This window comes from Chrysochloris asiatica, unplaced genomic scaffold, assembly GCF_000296735.1.
Source record: "Chrysochloris asiatica unplaced genomic scaffold, ChrAsi1.0 scaffold00305, whole genome shotgun sequence".
Taxonomy (NCBI): domain Eukaryota; kingdom Metazoa; phylum Chordata; class Mammalia; order Afrosoricida; family Chrysochloridae; genus Chrysochloris; species Chrysochloris asiatica.
The window spans coordinates 1,532,471-1,546,974 of NW_006408823.1; the positions used below are offsets into that span (position 1 = coordinate 1,532,471).

The following is a 14,504-nucleotide window of genomic DNA, read 5'->3' on the forward strand; positions in this document are numbered from 1 at the left end:
GCATTACTGGTTGGAAGGCATGGAGTAAAGATTGCGGTGCATTACAGGTTGGAAGGCATGCAGTAAAGATTGCAGGGCAGTGAGTTTCTGCCTGCAGAGGCCATGATGCCTGTAGTCCCAAGCCTGCCCACCAGTGATGGATCCACCCTGGCTTTGGGGTGCCTCATTGTCTCCCTTCTTCTGTTTGTCTGTGTATTCTTTCGCTATCCCTATCGCCGCTGGATCTCCCCTCCTCGTGAACCAAACACTCGTGACAACTATGTCGAGGGCAGACCCCGACTGTCGCTTCATTTCTTGACTGCAGATTCGGCCAGTGCTGCTGCTACCATACCGGTCCATCTTATGCGGGTCTTCTTTTTTGCTGCAGTGAAAACCATACGTATAGGGTCGGTGAAATGAGGGAGACCCCCCACCCCCACCCCAATAAGATGGACTGGCACAGTGGCAGCTGCAATGGGCTCAAGTGTGGCAACAATTGTGAGATTGGCGCAGGAGTGGGCAGAGTTTTGTTCTGGTGTATACAGGGTCTCTATGAGCTGGTACCAACTCAACAGTACTTAGCAACAGCAACCGCCATCTAAATGTCTATATTCTATAAATAAAAGGGGTCCTGCTGGCATAGTGGTTAAACACTGAGCTGCTACCCGATAAGTCAGTGGTTCAAACCTACCACCTAGTCCACAGGAGAAAGGTGAGGCAGCCTACTTCTGTAAAGATTGATGTTGTTAAGTGCCGTCGAGTGGATTCCGGCCCATGACAACCCTGTATAGGGTTTCCAAGGAGCAGTTGGTGAGCTTGATCCACCAACCTTGCAGTTCAAACAGTTTTGCAGTCTGACGCATTAGCCTACAGTGCCACACCAGGATTACAACCTTGGAAACCCTATGGGGCAGTTCTACTCTGTCCTAGAGTATGGCTGTGAATCGGGATGCGCTCACTGACAATGGGTTTGTACTATAAAATGTGTGTGTGCATGTATACTCATGCACACACATGCCCACGCACATACACGCAGTGCAAGCACAGACCTTGGTACTAAGTGTCAGATCCCTGCAGCACCAGAAGGGGAAACCGAGGCAGCAGTCTGGTGGATGCTTTCAAACAGAAGCCCCATCCTTCTGACCCTCGGTCACCTATACCTTCTTGCCTCACTGCCTGCCTTCCCTTCCGCAGGGTTTCTTGGATGATGGTGTGCTGAGAGGCAGCCAGGCCCCTGGTGAGCTCATGGCATCCAGGGATATGGTACCCTTTCCTGGCCATCCCTGGGACACCATCCTTGAGACCATCAAAGACCAGATCCCGTCCCTGGACTCGGATTCCTCAGTGGTAAGCAGAGCTCTCCTCCAGGGGTCCTGCCAGCCCTTTCTGTTGGGGATGGCTTGGCAGCACTCCTCTCTGTGGCTTCTCCTTTAATAAAAGACGGTGAAGCAGCTGCCTCATTATTCTTTGACATCATTCTACCATACTCAGAACCGTGCTCTCTGGCTTCCAGCCTCCCGCTCCATCCTCTCCTTCTGAGCCTGTCATATTCTCTGTTTTGTTTTCTGGGTACATTTCTTGGTGCTCAGCTTCTTTGTAGGGCACTTCCTTGCTCTGAAACCTCAGCTGGAGGATTCCCCGAAGTTCTGACCACTCTGAATGCTGCATCCTGGCCACAAACCTGCTCAGCAGAAGGTTGGGGACCTCTCAGCATCAGAGCAGAATGAACAGGGGTTTCAAGCCAGCTGTCTGGATTTCCTGTTCTAGGCCACACCTAGTTCACTTGTTTCCTTGATTGCAAACCATGGATAGTCTTCACTGGGTCACACCTGGGATTTGCACATAGCCCTGGTCCAGAGCAGAAATCTAATAAATAATCAGTGTTAACAAACCCACCCTATCCTGGCATGTTTTCAATCTGGGCAAACGCTTTGGGCTTCTTTGTGTGAACAACAGACATGCAAGAATATCACATAAGAGTTAGGGACTGAGGCTCCACATTGTTCAGGATTCATGCCCCTCTGCTGCTGTTTACCAGCCTTAGACTCTCTTAGCCTCAGTTTTTAAAGAAACTGGGCAGGGCTTCAGACTAGTTCAAAACCGGTTCAGTAATTGCTGGTGTAAACAAGGACTGACTACAGGTTGTGTAGCAACCAGGTCTGCTACCCTGAGGTAATTTGTCCTGAGTAAGTAATAGTTGTGCCCCAGTCAACGATGGTGACTGACCAGGCTGCTCTGAATGTGTGCTGCTCTCCAGAGTCCTGCCAACAATGTTGCTCTCCAAACATCCTGCCACAGCCCTTCCTTCTGAGAGTTTCAGGGCCGTGACATAGGAGACAGGATGACCGGCAGAGCAGCATGCTTTAAGAGCAGCAAGCCGGCCACCATCTTTGATCAGGGCACTGCTGTTTGTTTCCTCCTCTCCAAAGAGCACAGCATCTGTGAAACACAGTAAAATGAAGTAAGCCTGAATTCAAAAGCCCTTGAGCCTCCGTCTGTTGTGTGTGTGTTTTTTGTGTCTCCATAGTCGGACTGTGAGGAGGAGGAGCTGTTCATCTTCCAGCGAGATCAAATGGCCCTCATTCCTGACCTGTCTGAGGAGCTCGCTGAGGACCCTGCCTACAATGATGTGCCTGGGAGCTGGGTGGCTACAGCCAACAAGTCTCCTCCTGAGGTCTGTGGACTTCACCATGCCCAGCACTCTGTGGGCACGTGTATACATGTATGTGTGTGGGGATCTCCATGGCTCCCGTGAGAGTGTAGAAGGGGTTTGGATCTGACGTGATTTGAAGCACAGGTCTGGTATCTCCCCTGGGTGAATACAGAGTTTATACCTGTGGTTGCTAACCGGAAGGTTGGAGGCTCAACAACACTCAAAGTCAGAAAAATAGCCAGACTTACTGGTCTCCTAGAGACTGGTGGAGCCTCCGAGCCTGGAACTGAACTCAACCCCATGATTCCACTCTCAGGCAAACACCAGACAGCCCTATAAAGTCAACCTTAATACTGGGGCATTACACAGTCCTTACAACCGATCAACAGAGGAGCATTCGTCCAGTTGCAGCTCAGATGGCAAGAAGGGTTAGGAAAGAAAGACAAATGGAAATGTGAAACACAGGCAAGAAGTGGGAAGATTGTAATCTATGTTGTCAATCAAAATGTGTGTAAATTGTTGACTAGGAAACCAATATGCTCTGCAAATGTTCACCCAGATCACAATTTTAAAAAGAAAGAAACACATCTCAAAAAAATAAATTAATAAAAGTTGGATGTTCGAGTTTACCCAGGGGTGCCGTGGAAGAAAAGCCTGGTGATTTCTGAAAAATCAGCCATTGAAAACCCTATGGAGTGCAGTTCTGTTCAGAGGCACAGGAGGGCGCCATGTGTTAGAGTCCTTCCTGACGTCTGTCCAAGCCCCTTTCCAGTGTCTACATGCAAACATACACCATGCCATTCCGGCAGCGCTTAGGGCTCCTCGGGGGCTTGACTTTCTGTCTGATTCTGCCCCTGCTTGCCCTGTTGTGCCCTCCCCACACACACACTCACTACCCCATCTCACCATGCCATCCTGGTTTTTACCACACACCCTAAGCCGTCTAGTAGTGGTGATGGTGTGCTGTAGAATCAGTTCTGACTCAGCAACCTGGTATAGGCTTTCTGAGGCTGGACATCTTATGTGAGCAGAAAGCCTCATCCTTCTTCTGTGGAACAGGTGGTAGATTCGAACTGCTGACCTTGTAGTTACCAGCCCAGCTCATTTCATGATGGAACCAGCAGGAAGGGTGTCTGGGATTCTTGGCAACACTTATTATGGGATGGTCTGAAGATGAGCCGAAGTGCACAATATCCTCATTCTTATAGTATCTTTGGTCTTTGGCCATGGCAGGGGAGGGGGAGGGGACCAGCTTTTCTGTAAAATAGATCTTGGCACAGATGATGGGTTCTCTTGTTCAGCATGGGATGAGGTGAATGCTTCAGTTATCTTTTCAGGGCAATGAAGCAGAATAGTAGACCTTGTGAATCATAAATAAATATTTATGGACTTGTTTTTTGTTTTTGTTTTTTATCTGAGAATCTCCAGGTATCCTTACTGACTCACTGGAATTTGTTACTGACCTCAAGGCACAGGGATTCTTTAAGCTAGCTGGCATCATATATGAGCACACGTCTTAGTGGGAAATGCCCAATGTGTTGGTTGTTAGTGAATTAGCTAGCCCCTGACTCATGGTACAGCAGAAAGCAATGCTGCCCTGTCCTGCCTGCACCGCCCTCATGATGACTCGTTGACTGTTCCACTGGCAGATTTCTGGAAGCAGATCACCAGGCCTTTCTTCCTGGTCTGTTTTAGTTTGGACGCTCTGCTGGAACCGGTTCAGCAGCCCAGCAGCCCCCAAGCCTCCACTGACAGTCAGGCAAAGGCTGTCCAGGAAGTGGGAACTCTGCTACCAACACCCCCATAGCACTGTGTAGATTCAAGCCATGCGTGAAGGCGGCATGTCTCTGAAACGCGATGATGCCTGATGGTTCACCTCAGGGTAGATCTTTGGTGCCGCTGAGGCTGAGGTGGGACCACAGAAGTGCTCAGGGCAGTTCTGTGCCAGGACCACCCTTCTTACTCCCCACCCACACCCCCACCGCACACACACATGTGCGCTCTCTCTCTCTCTGGTACACATAAAGATCCTTCCCTAAGGTTAATAATAAAACTATCCATGTTCCACTCCGAGGGACAAAGATGAGGCTTTCTGTTCCTGCAAAAATTTGCAGCCTTGGAAACCCTATACCAGGTTGATATGAGTCAGAATCTACTCAACAACATTTTAACAAAAGCACGTTATGTTTGGAGGATGCTTAGCGGCTCAACATGCACCCAAGAGCCCTGGTGGTGCAGTGGGTTAAGTGTCAGACTGTTAACCAGAAGGTTACAGGTTCAAACCCACCAGCTGCTCCTCAGGAGAAAGATGAGGCAGTTTGTTCCCATAAAGACCGACTGCTTCCGAAACCTTATGACAGTTCTCTTCTGTCCTGCGGCCACTAGGAGTTAAATGGCTTTGGATCTGGTTTTGTTTGTTGGTAAGCATGGACCTGTTTCTCCCTGCAGTCAGCTCTGGTATCTGTGGAATTCACCTCAGAACCTGGGAGTGAGCAGAAGGCCAGAGCTCAGGAAGGAGGCGACCCCCAAAGGCCTTTCCAGAGCCCAGGTGAGCCCTGCACTCTTCCTAGACTCCTTCCTGACAGCCCCCAGCACCAGAAAGACAACACTGAGAGTGTCTCCTTCGGCACCACGTGGCCCCAGAACTCTCCAGGGGGTGTGCAGGGAGTCACCCCCACCTCCCTAACCACGGAGGCTCCGAGTGCAACCCCACTGCCTCACAGGGACCCTGCTCCTGGGGGGCTCAGAGCCCTGCAGCTGGAGAAACAGTTGATGCTAGAGAGAGACATTCTCCATAAAGTGACCCAGGAGAGCCAGGATGCAGCCTGCGGTGACCACACACCTGCAAAGGCGACACCCCGAAAAGATGCCAGATCGGCTCCAAGACCTGACAGATTCCTAGGGGGACCTAGGGCCGGTCCACCGCTGCTCTCCCTTCAGGTAGTGTCTCCTGGGGCGGCCCTGCTCCATGTGCCCCTGGTCTAGTTTCCCTGGAGCTTACCATCCCATGGCAGTGTGGTCCCAGCAGACCCTCCCCAGGGCAAGTCATCGAGGGGGAGCAGGGCCAGGAGGTGGTCCCAGTTTCCTTTCAAACAGGAAACCAGTGACTGACTGCAAATTCCAAACACGTTTATAAATACATTTCGCAGAAGCTGCATTTTTTTTTTTTTACAGAGTGAAGGTTCAAGGCCACCCTATTTCGAGCGAGTCTGTCGGCACCATCTTGCCAACAGCCAGTACTCACTGTGTGCCTCTGTGTCACATGTGGGTCTCTGTCACAATTTTCCAAACTTTTCTTCACTGTGTGATTGTACACTTGAGCCTGCTCACCCCACCCACTGCCTCAGTGTTTCCGAAACTGTAACTCTTTAGTGTAAATGTAACTTAGACACACTGAAAAACCAAAACTTTCATGAGGTCCACTGGATCACATCCTTTGCTTCATGGCGGCAGCCTGGAGCCAAGTCTGCAATATCTCCAAGGTCAGCCTGTGCAACCATAGAGAAAATAATAGACCAAGATTTTGTCAAAGTGTATTTCTCAAAACATTAACATCCCAGTGAGTTGGTGTCAGTGGGGGAGGAGCCACTCAGAATAGGAGGGTGGAAATGGTTGGACTACTCCAAGAATGGCATCCTTGTCTGGACAGTGGACGTGGTGCACGCAGGCGCTGTTCAGTTAGTGCATGTTCTGTTATATATGTAGATTTTCAATACCAACTACAAAAAGATGGTAACGTTCCCGTCCTCCCACAGACAGTAGTGCCTGTGGATGGGTGTTTAGTTGACAAGCTGGTTCCAAGAGAGTAAATGGCTGGGGTTTGGTAGGTAACCCTGGTGGCACTGTGGTTAGGTACTGGACTGCTAACCATCAGCAGTTCAAATCCACCAGCTGCTCCTCAGAAGAAAGATAAGGCAGTCTGCACCCACAAAGAGTTGTTATAAGTGCTGTTGAGTTGGTTCCGACTTATAGTGACCCCTGTATAGAGTTTCCCAGGAGTGGCTGGTGAGTTTGAACTGCCGACCTTGCTATTCAAACCCCAACTTGCAGTCCTCTGCGCAGTGTCCTACAGCGCCACAGCCTACACAGTCTGTCCAGACGGGTCACTGTGAGTCAGAATCGACTCCACAGCGGTGTTTGGTTTTTGGGTGGGGATTCTGGAAGTTAGTGGGGAGAAGGGAACAAGGCGTAAAATCAATACATTAGATAGAAAATTGGTCCATGTCCCACTGGGCAGTGAAGCTATCACCATAAACCAGCCAACGATCACACGCACACACCCCACCCCCGCCAGCAGTTTGTAACTACAGGTTTAATCATTTCAGCAACTTGAAGAGTGGGATTTAGACAACATCCTTCAGAATCTGAAGGCACTAGAGGACCAGGGAGACGACGTGCCTGGTGGGGAGACGTGGAGGGCAGCTGACTGCTGCCAAGGCCCAGGTCTGAACTTAAACCCTAGATCCCACTGAAGCCCCCTGCCCTAAACCCACACCTTCCCCTCCTCCCTGTCTCTGGTCTTCCTCCCCTCTCTGTGCCCTTCTTTTCCTTCTTTGACTTTTAAAATGATAAATTGATCGAAATATTTTGCTTTCTGCTCCTATAAAGATTTATAGCCTCAGAAACCCTATATAGGGTCACTATGAGTTGGAATTAACTCGGTGTCCATAGATTTGGGGGCTTTGGGTTGGGTTGGAAGAAAGGCTTACAGAGCAGATCAGTTTTCCATTCAGCAATCTATACACATTTTGTTTCATGTCATTGTTTGCAATCCCCACAATGCACAGCACACATCCCACTTCTTCCTTTGTTTCCCATTTCCTTCCTCCTCCTTTCCTACCCCTTCCTGCCTTCTGAACTTTGTCCTTGGGCAGATGCTGTCCTTTTGATCTCAGCTGTAACTTCTGCCCCCTCTGTTTCCCAGGGAAAGTCCACCCTGCTTCTCTTTTCTGATCCTGCTTTTTGTCCCTGCTTATGGCACCGTCACTGGCACCTGCATTGTAAAGGAATTTGACTGAATCTGTTTTCTATTTTATAAGTGTGGTGAAAGAATACAACACTGTCGCACACCTTCCTTAATTTTAAACCATTCAGTGGTCCCATGTTCTGTTCGAACAACTGCCTCTTGGTCCATGTAAAGATTCTTCATGAGCACAATTAAGTGTTCAGAAATAGTCATACTTCACAATGTTGTCCATAGCTTGTCATGATCCACACAATCGAAAGCCTTGGCGTAGTCAATAAAGCACAGGTAAACATCTTTCTGGTATTCTCTGCTTTCAGCCCAGGATCAGGCAGTGTTTCGTTCTGCTGTGTATAAGGTCGCTATGAGTCAGTACCAACTCGATGGCACCTAACAACAACAACAACATTCTCTAGTTTAAAGGCACATAGCCCTTTGGTTGAGCTATTCCACTTCTAGACTATGTCCTGAACACACGCTTTCACCCTAGTGGGGAAAGATGTGTATTTGAGGGTATCCACTGCAGCATTGCTGACAATTGTGAGAAACTGAAAACTACCCACTTTTGACACTAGACTTGAGCTAATTGGTTGTAAGTCAGTCCTGCTTCAAAAGCTGATAAACCAAAGGTAGGTGGTCTGAACCCACTCATAAAGACCTGGCGATCTGCTCCCATTATGGTAACAGCCTAGGAGACCCTGTGGGGCAGTTCTCCTCTGTCACATGGGGATGCTGTGAGTCAGAATTGACTTAGCTGGCACCCCAACTTCTAAGAACTTACACACCCTACTCTTTGAGCTCACGTTCCAATGGGCCCCGCTGAGGGTTATGAGTAGAAGGGAGGGTTAGGGTGGAGGGTCTCTGGCTTGTCCACAGTGGATGAGCTGAGAGACACCCATACATGGAGACTGATGTGTCCTGAGGCTGGGGTTGTTTGGAACCTGAGTCTCTCTAAGTGCCCTTCTCCTTTGGCATTCCACAGATCCCATTGTACCTTCCATTGATGACCAGCTCATGGAACAGCTTGCCCTCCAGTGTGCCACCCAGGCCAGGTCCTGGTCCTCTGTCTGGAAGTTTCCTTTGAACAGACCCCAGGACACTGAGAATGGGGAGACTTGTCACAGGTGGGACTTCCTGCTGGCCATTCCTTAGTCTTCAGAAAGGACCATGATCAGCAGCGTTTGCTGAGTCTACCGTGGGCAGAGAAGGAGCCATTTTGGTTTCCGGGTTGGGTTGATAACTGCAAGGTCAGTGATTCAAATCCACCAGCATTCTGAGGAAGAAAGATGAAGTTGTCTGTTCCCTTAAAAATTTACAGTCTTTTAAACCATAAGGAGCAGTTCTACTCTGTTCTATAGGGTTACTGTGAGCTGGAATGGATTCATTTGTATGTGTGTGTGTGTTTTTGGTTATATGGATGTGCATCTTCTCATTTAATATCAAACAATTTGATTAGATAGGTGTTTCTGTTACATCCATTTTACAGACAAGGAGCCTGAAGCTCAGAGAGAGTGGCCTGCCCAGGCCCTAAGTGGCAGAGCTCGGACCCCAGCCTCAGAGTACTTGCTCTTTGCCCAAACCCTATGGGAAACCTCCCTGTCACTTCATATACAGCTTCCTAGGAGGAGACAGGGTACCACAGGACCCTGCCCTCTGGCCACAGTTGATTGGCCCAGCCATGGAATTTGATCTCAGCTAGGCCAATCAGAATCCTTTCCTGGGAATTTTCTATTTCTATCAACAAGGAAGACCAAGGAGCTCTGGTTATGAATTGGGCTGCTAACCTCAAGGTCATCAGTTTGAAACTACCAGCCGTTCTGTGGGAGAAAAATGAGGCTTTCTGCTCCCGTAAAGATTGGCAGCCTACAGGGTCGCTATGAGTCAGAACCAACTCCACAGCACATCACCACCACCACCACCTCTGAGAGGGTGGAAGGGCAGTCTGCAGCCATGTGTCCTGCCACATGGAGAAAGGCAGGCTGTGGGGAGAGGTGCAGACAGGGTGCTGGGTCCCCTCAGCCCTGCGCTCCCTCATCTTTCTCTCACCTTGGTTGTTCCACCCTTCCTAGGAATCTAAGAGCCCATGAGTTCAGCTTCATGCCTTTATCACTGGCAGCTGAAAGTATCCACCTGGGAACCTTCTGCCCCATGGGGCTACTGAGCACTCGAAACGTGGCTAGTGAAAGCCAGGAACCGAATTCTATATTTTCTTGGTGTCACTTTACAGCTTAGCTATCAACTCAGAAAGCAGACACAGAACACTTTCATCAGTACAGAAGGTTCTACCAGATAGCATGGGTCTACATCATCCCAAGGGTGGTTCTGAAGCATGAAAGGGCCCATGCGGGGTATGAGCACTGATCTATCGCCGGCACATACTGGAGCCCGGTCACAGGGTTACCCCAGAGAAGGGAAGATCTGACTCTGTTTCCTCACCACAGACGTGCCTCCACAAAGCTAGGCTTGCAGGCCGCTCAGGACCAGGAGCCCACTGGGGGCAGGAGGCTGAAGGGCCCAGCGGAGCCACCCACTGTCTTCATCGATCTTCGGCAGACCAGGCCACCAGATCCCCCATCCCCACCCAGGTACACCCGCGTGCTGGACTCGTGCATCTCTGGCGGTCCCTGGGGGTGACATGGGTGGGGAGAGTCTTTGGGGAATTCAGTTAAGATGGGCTTTAGACAGAAACCAGGCCGACCATCCCACCAGCACAGAGGATACCTTCAGCAGGCCGGGATCTGAGCCAGCCTCGTTTGGTGGGCACACAGTGGTTTCCTTCATGCCCCTGGGCGGGGGAAGCCAGGCCTGGCTGGATGGACCGATTGAACCCATGTTTCCTCCCCCAGTTCCAGCCACAGCTCCTCTGACAGTGAGGAGGATACTGTGATTGCAAGAGACCAGCAGCAAGACTCGGCTGAGGGGGTGCCTCACCCCTCCCAGCGGCTCCGGTAACCACAAAGGGGTCCTGAGGGCACCAGGCTGGGCCCCTAGTGCTGCCCCTGTGCCAGTCTGTCCTCACCCTGGTGTGTGTAACATCAGTCTTCATATGGGAATCCCACATCCGAGGGGCCAGCATGGTGGGGCAGGTGGGGGCAAGAACTCATAGGGGGAGCCCACTTGGGGGGATCCCTAATTTGCTCTGAAGATAAGGTCAGCACACTGTCTTTCAGAAACAAACAAAAATCAACGCCACTGTTATCCAGACGGTTCTGAATTCATAGCGATCCTTTGTCAGATTTCTGAGGTTGTAGATCTTTTGAAAAAAATGGTTTTGTTTTCTTTCTCCTAAAAGGAAGGTTATACATATTACAAAGACCTATAATCCTTCATAACCACCATCCTCAGAAAATCAGGCACTGGCTTTCCAACTCTGTGTAGTACAACAGAGACGAAATCTTTACAGGAACAGATAGCCTCATTGTTCTTCCAAAGAGTGTCTGGTGGGTTTGAACCAGTGACCCAATGCTTAGTAGCTCCAGGCTTAACCCTGAGTGCCACCAGGGTGCCCTGTACATGGACCTTGCTCCTTGCTCATGTGGCAATGGAGGAGCGCGTGTGAGGGAGGGATTAAGCGACCGCTGTCAGCCAGAAATGAAGAGGTCTGGGTGGATTCAAGCCAGGGAGGCTCAGGTTGAGGGGCCTGGTGTTTGTCACAGCAAAGCTTACAGAGCTGACCCTCTGGGTATGTCCCCTAACATGACATACATACAAACAGTCATCAGATGAAAAAGGGGAGAAGAAGTTGGGGTGTCTTTTCTAGGTGCTGTTGAGTCAGTTCCCACTCATAGCGACCCTGTGCACAACAGAAGAAAACCCTGCCCTGTCCTGCGCCAACCTCACAATCATTGTTAAGCTTGAGCCCATTGGGATGCTACTGTGCCCGTCCATCTTGTTGGAAGGTCTTCCTCTTTTTCACTGACCATCCACTTTTCCAAGGACTAGTCTCTGCTGATACCATGTCTGAAGTATTGGAGTTGAAGTCTGACCATCCTGGCTTCTAAGGAACACTCTAGAGGGCTGTACTTCTTCCAATACATATTGGTTTGTTCTTTTGGCACGTTGGGGTGAGACATGTCAAATCCATCAGCTTTCAGACAAGCCAATTAATGGGTATCTGACTGAGGGGCATAACCATCTCTTTTTGTTTAGCATCTTGAGGGTCAAAGGGCATTCTGCAAACACTCAGGGGTTTTGTTCTGTACTCCGTCTAGTGACAGGCCACCCAAATGTCTTTTTCCTATACTCAGTGCCACCCTGTGGCAAGGCTGGTGTTTCTCAGGGCTGCCGAGCTGGGGTCAGTGGGTCTGATAGGGAATGCTACTTTCCTGGCCTAAGAATCATGGGACAGCTCAGTCCCTTCCCTTGGCATGCCCGTCAACTCCTAGGTCCCTCCTCTTCCTACGAGGCGACCTCCTGTAAGCCCTTCCTTGGAGGATTCACATGGTGAATCCCGCAGGTCTGGCACCTGGGAAGCATCAGGGAATAGGACAGCTTTGATGTGACCCCAAGGTTCCCTGCATGCTGACTGGGAAATTGACCCAACTCTGTTAGGAGACTCCTTCAGCAGGAAACTCTCTGGTCTGCATATTCTTCCTATGATTTTCCAGCAGTTGGTTTAACCACGACCAGAGCCTTAACCGTGAAGATGAGGCAGGGCTAGCGATTGTTCTCATTGTCTTTCAAGCTGGGGGGTGGGGGGGTGCCCAAGGAGTTGTTTGAGGGAGCTAGACATGCTGCCCCACATGGTAAGCACAGAGTAGGACAGTCCACTATCATCACTCATCTGACACCTGCTTTCCAGCTGGGGTCCAGTGGTGGCCAAGGTCGCCTGAGTCCTTGTTTTCCTTCCCGATGTTGGAGTTGTGCCTCTAGCAGTGATGCTAAGAGTGATGGGGGTGTTTTCATTCTCACAGAGGCTGCACCGGAAAGAGTCAGCTGCTCCAGCAACTCCGGGCCTTCCGGAAAGGACAAGCTGCACCCAAGCCGAGTGCCTGTGAAAGTCCCGTCAGCCCGAAGGCGCAGGCCCCTGAAGAGATGGGCATGAGGAGGAAGAAACACGTCAAACTCTGGGCGGAGGGGCAGGACATCCTGGCCACACCCTCAGGAGCAAGTCCCAGGGTCCTGGGTGGCCCTCTTGGGCCAGTGACAGCTGGGGAGTCCCTTGTGCCTCCTCTGGGTCATCCGTAGGTGCCTCAGGTAATGGGATCTGAGAGATGTGCTATGGGACTCTCATCTACTTCCCCGGAATATGGTGTGTGGAGCGGGAGTCCCTCACATCTTGTCCATCTCTGCATCTTCTCTCTTTAGTAAACATCTCTTTCAGAAATAGTCACAATGATTTCGAGAACTTCAGTCTTGAAAAGACTGAAGAATTTAGCCTGATTTTCTGAGTTTCTGGGTCTTTGATGTTTTGTGTATCTAAATTAACACATACATACACTACAACATACACAACACACTCAACACACAGCACACATACCACGCACACAATACAACATACACAACCCACACAACATACACACCACACACACAACACAACACACTCAACACACAGCATACACATCACACACATACCACATAATACAACACATACACATACAATAAAATACACACCGCACACAGCATTGCACAACATACAACCACACACAATACATATACAACACAACACAGCACAGCATACACAACATAATACAACATACACATAAAATATATAGGCAACACACACCATGCAACAACATGCAGCCACACATAGCATACATACCACAGCCCAACACACACACCACACACAACATACACACACACAACACATAGCACACATACAACAAAACTACATACAACATACAGCACACACACCTCACACACCATACAACCCAACATAACACAACATAAACAGCACACACGTAGCACACGTACACCACATCACAACACACATGACACAACACACACTCAATATGCACAACAGCACACAACACATGCACACAATACAACACCTGTCACACACATACCACACACCTAACATACATCATATACATGCAACATCTACACAACACAATGTATACACACCACACAATACAACAATACAACATGCAACAGAACACAACCACACATAACAACACAACATGCACACCAACATGTATACACAGCACAACCACACACAACATACACAACAAACATTCTTAACACACAACACACATATACTATACCACACACAAACACACCATGTACACACAACACATATACACACACAACTATGATCGGATGGATTTTCAATCAAGGACTGAAGGCTGACTTTATTATTTTTTTCTTTGTCACCCAGACACAAAAGCACATGAATGTCCCAGGTCCTCGGGGGCAAATAATGGGGGGGGGGGGTGCCGACCCTGGCAAACATTATGAGACTCAGAATGTTCTAACAACTGGGACCTCTGTCCTGTGTGGGATGGAGGGGACAGGCCCTGCTTCACCTCTGCCAGTGGCTACATCAGAAAATGCCTGGGCCACAGACCACCAATCACACTGCAGACAGACACCTTAGTCCAGCCTCACTGGGGATATGCCAGCTCCCAACCCCAGTGAGGGGCTATCATCCTTCACAGCCTGACTCCACTGCACTGTGGGACCCCCAGTCCAGAGCAAAGAGAGTTTCCCTCGAATCCCGTTTTCTCCCTTCTAATCCCCTTCTCACACCGGCGGGCTCATTTTGGTGTCTCACAAACAGGGGCGAAAAATAAAGTCTCTGCCCTGGGCGCAGCGATCTGTGGGTTTGTGAACTAGCATCTGTCCCGGTGAGCAGAGGTGGGCAAGAGTTGCTCAGACCACTGCCCCGGCAAGCTCTTTATACGCCTGTAGAGGCAACACCCCAGCGCAGACTACCCCTAGACCATGTGGACTATGGGGACAAGGACAGTG

The 14,504-nt window shown here is 49.8% G+C and overlaps 1 protein-coding gene across 1 annotated transcript in view; it reads left to right on the forward strand.

Annotated features, from left to right (window-relative positions):
- Positions 1-12,782, forward strand: part of LOC102842329 (chromosome unknown open reading frame, human C16orf71) — a 32,655-nt gene extending 19,873 nt beyond the window's left edge. The window contains exons 3-10 of the mRNA XM_006874910.1: positions 1,174-1,326; positions 2,507-2,653; positions 5,081-5,572; positions 6,958-7,033; positions 8,578-8,719; positions 10,037-10,180; positions 10,442-10,543; positions 12,509-12,782. Of these exons, the coding sequence (XP_006874972.1) occupies positions 1,174-1,326; positions 2,507-2,653; positions 5,081-5,572; positions 6,958-7,033; positions 8,578-8,719; positions 10,037-10,180; positions 10,442-10,543; positions 12,509-12,782 (1,530 nt within the window). The remainder of the gene's footprint in view (positions 1-1,173; positions 1,327-2,506; positions 2,654-5,080; positions 5,573-6,957; positions 7,034-8,577; positions 8,720-10,036; positions 10,181-10,441; positions 10,544-12,508) is intronic.
- Positions 12,783-14,504: the final 1,722 nt, after the last annotated feature.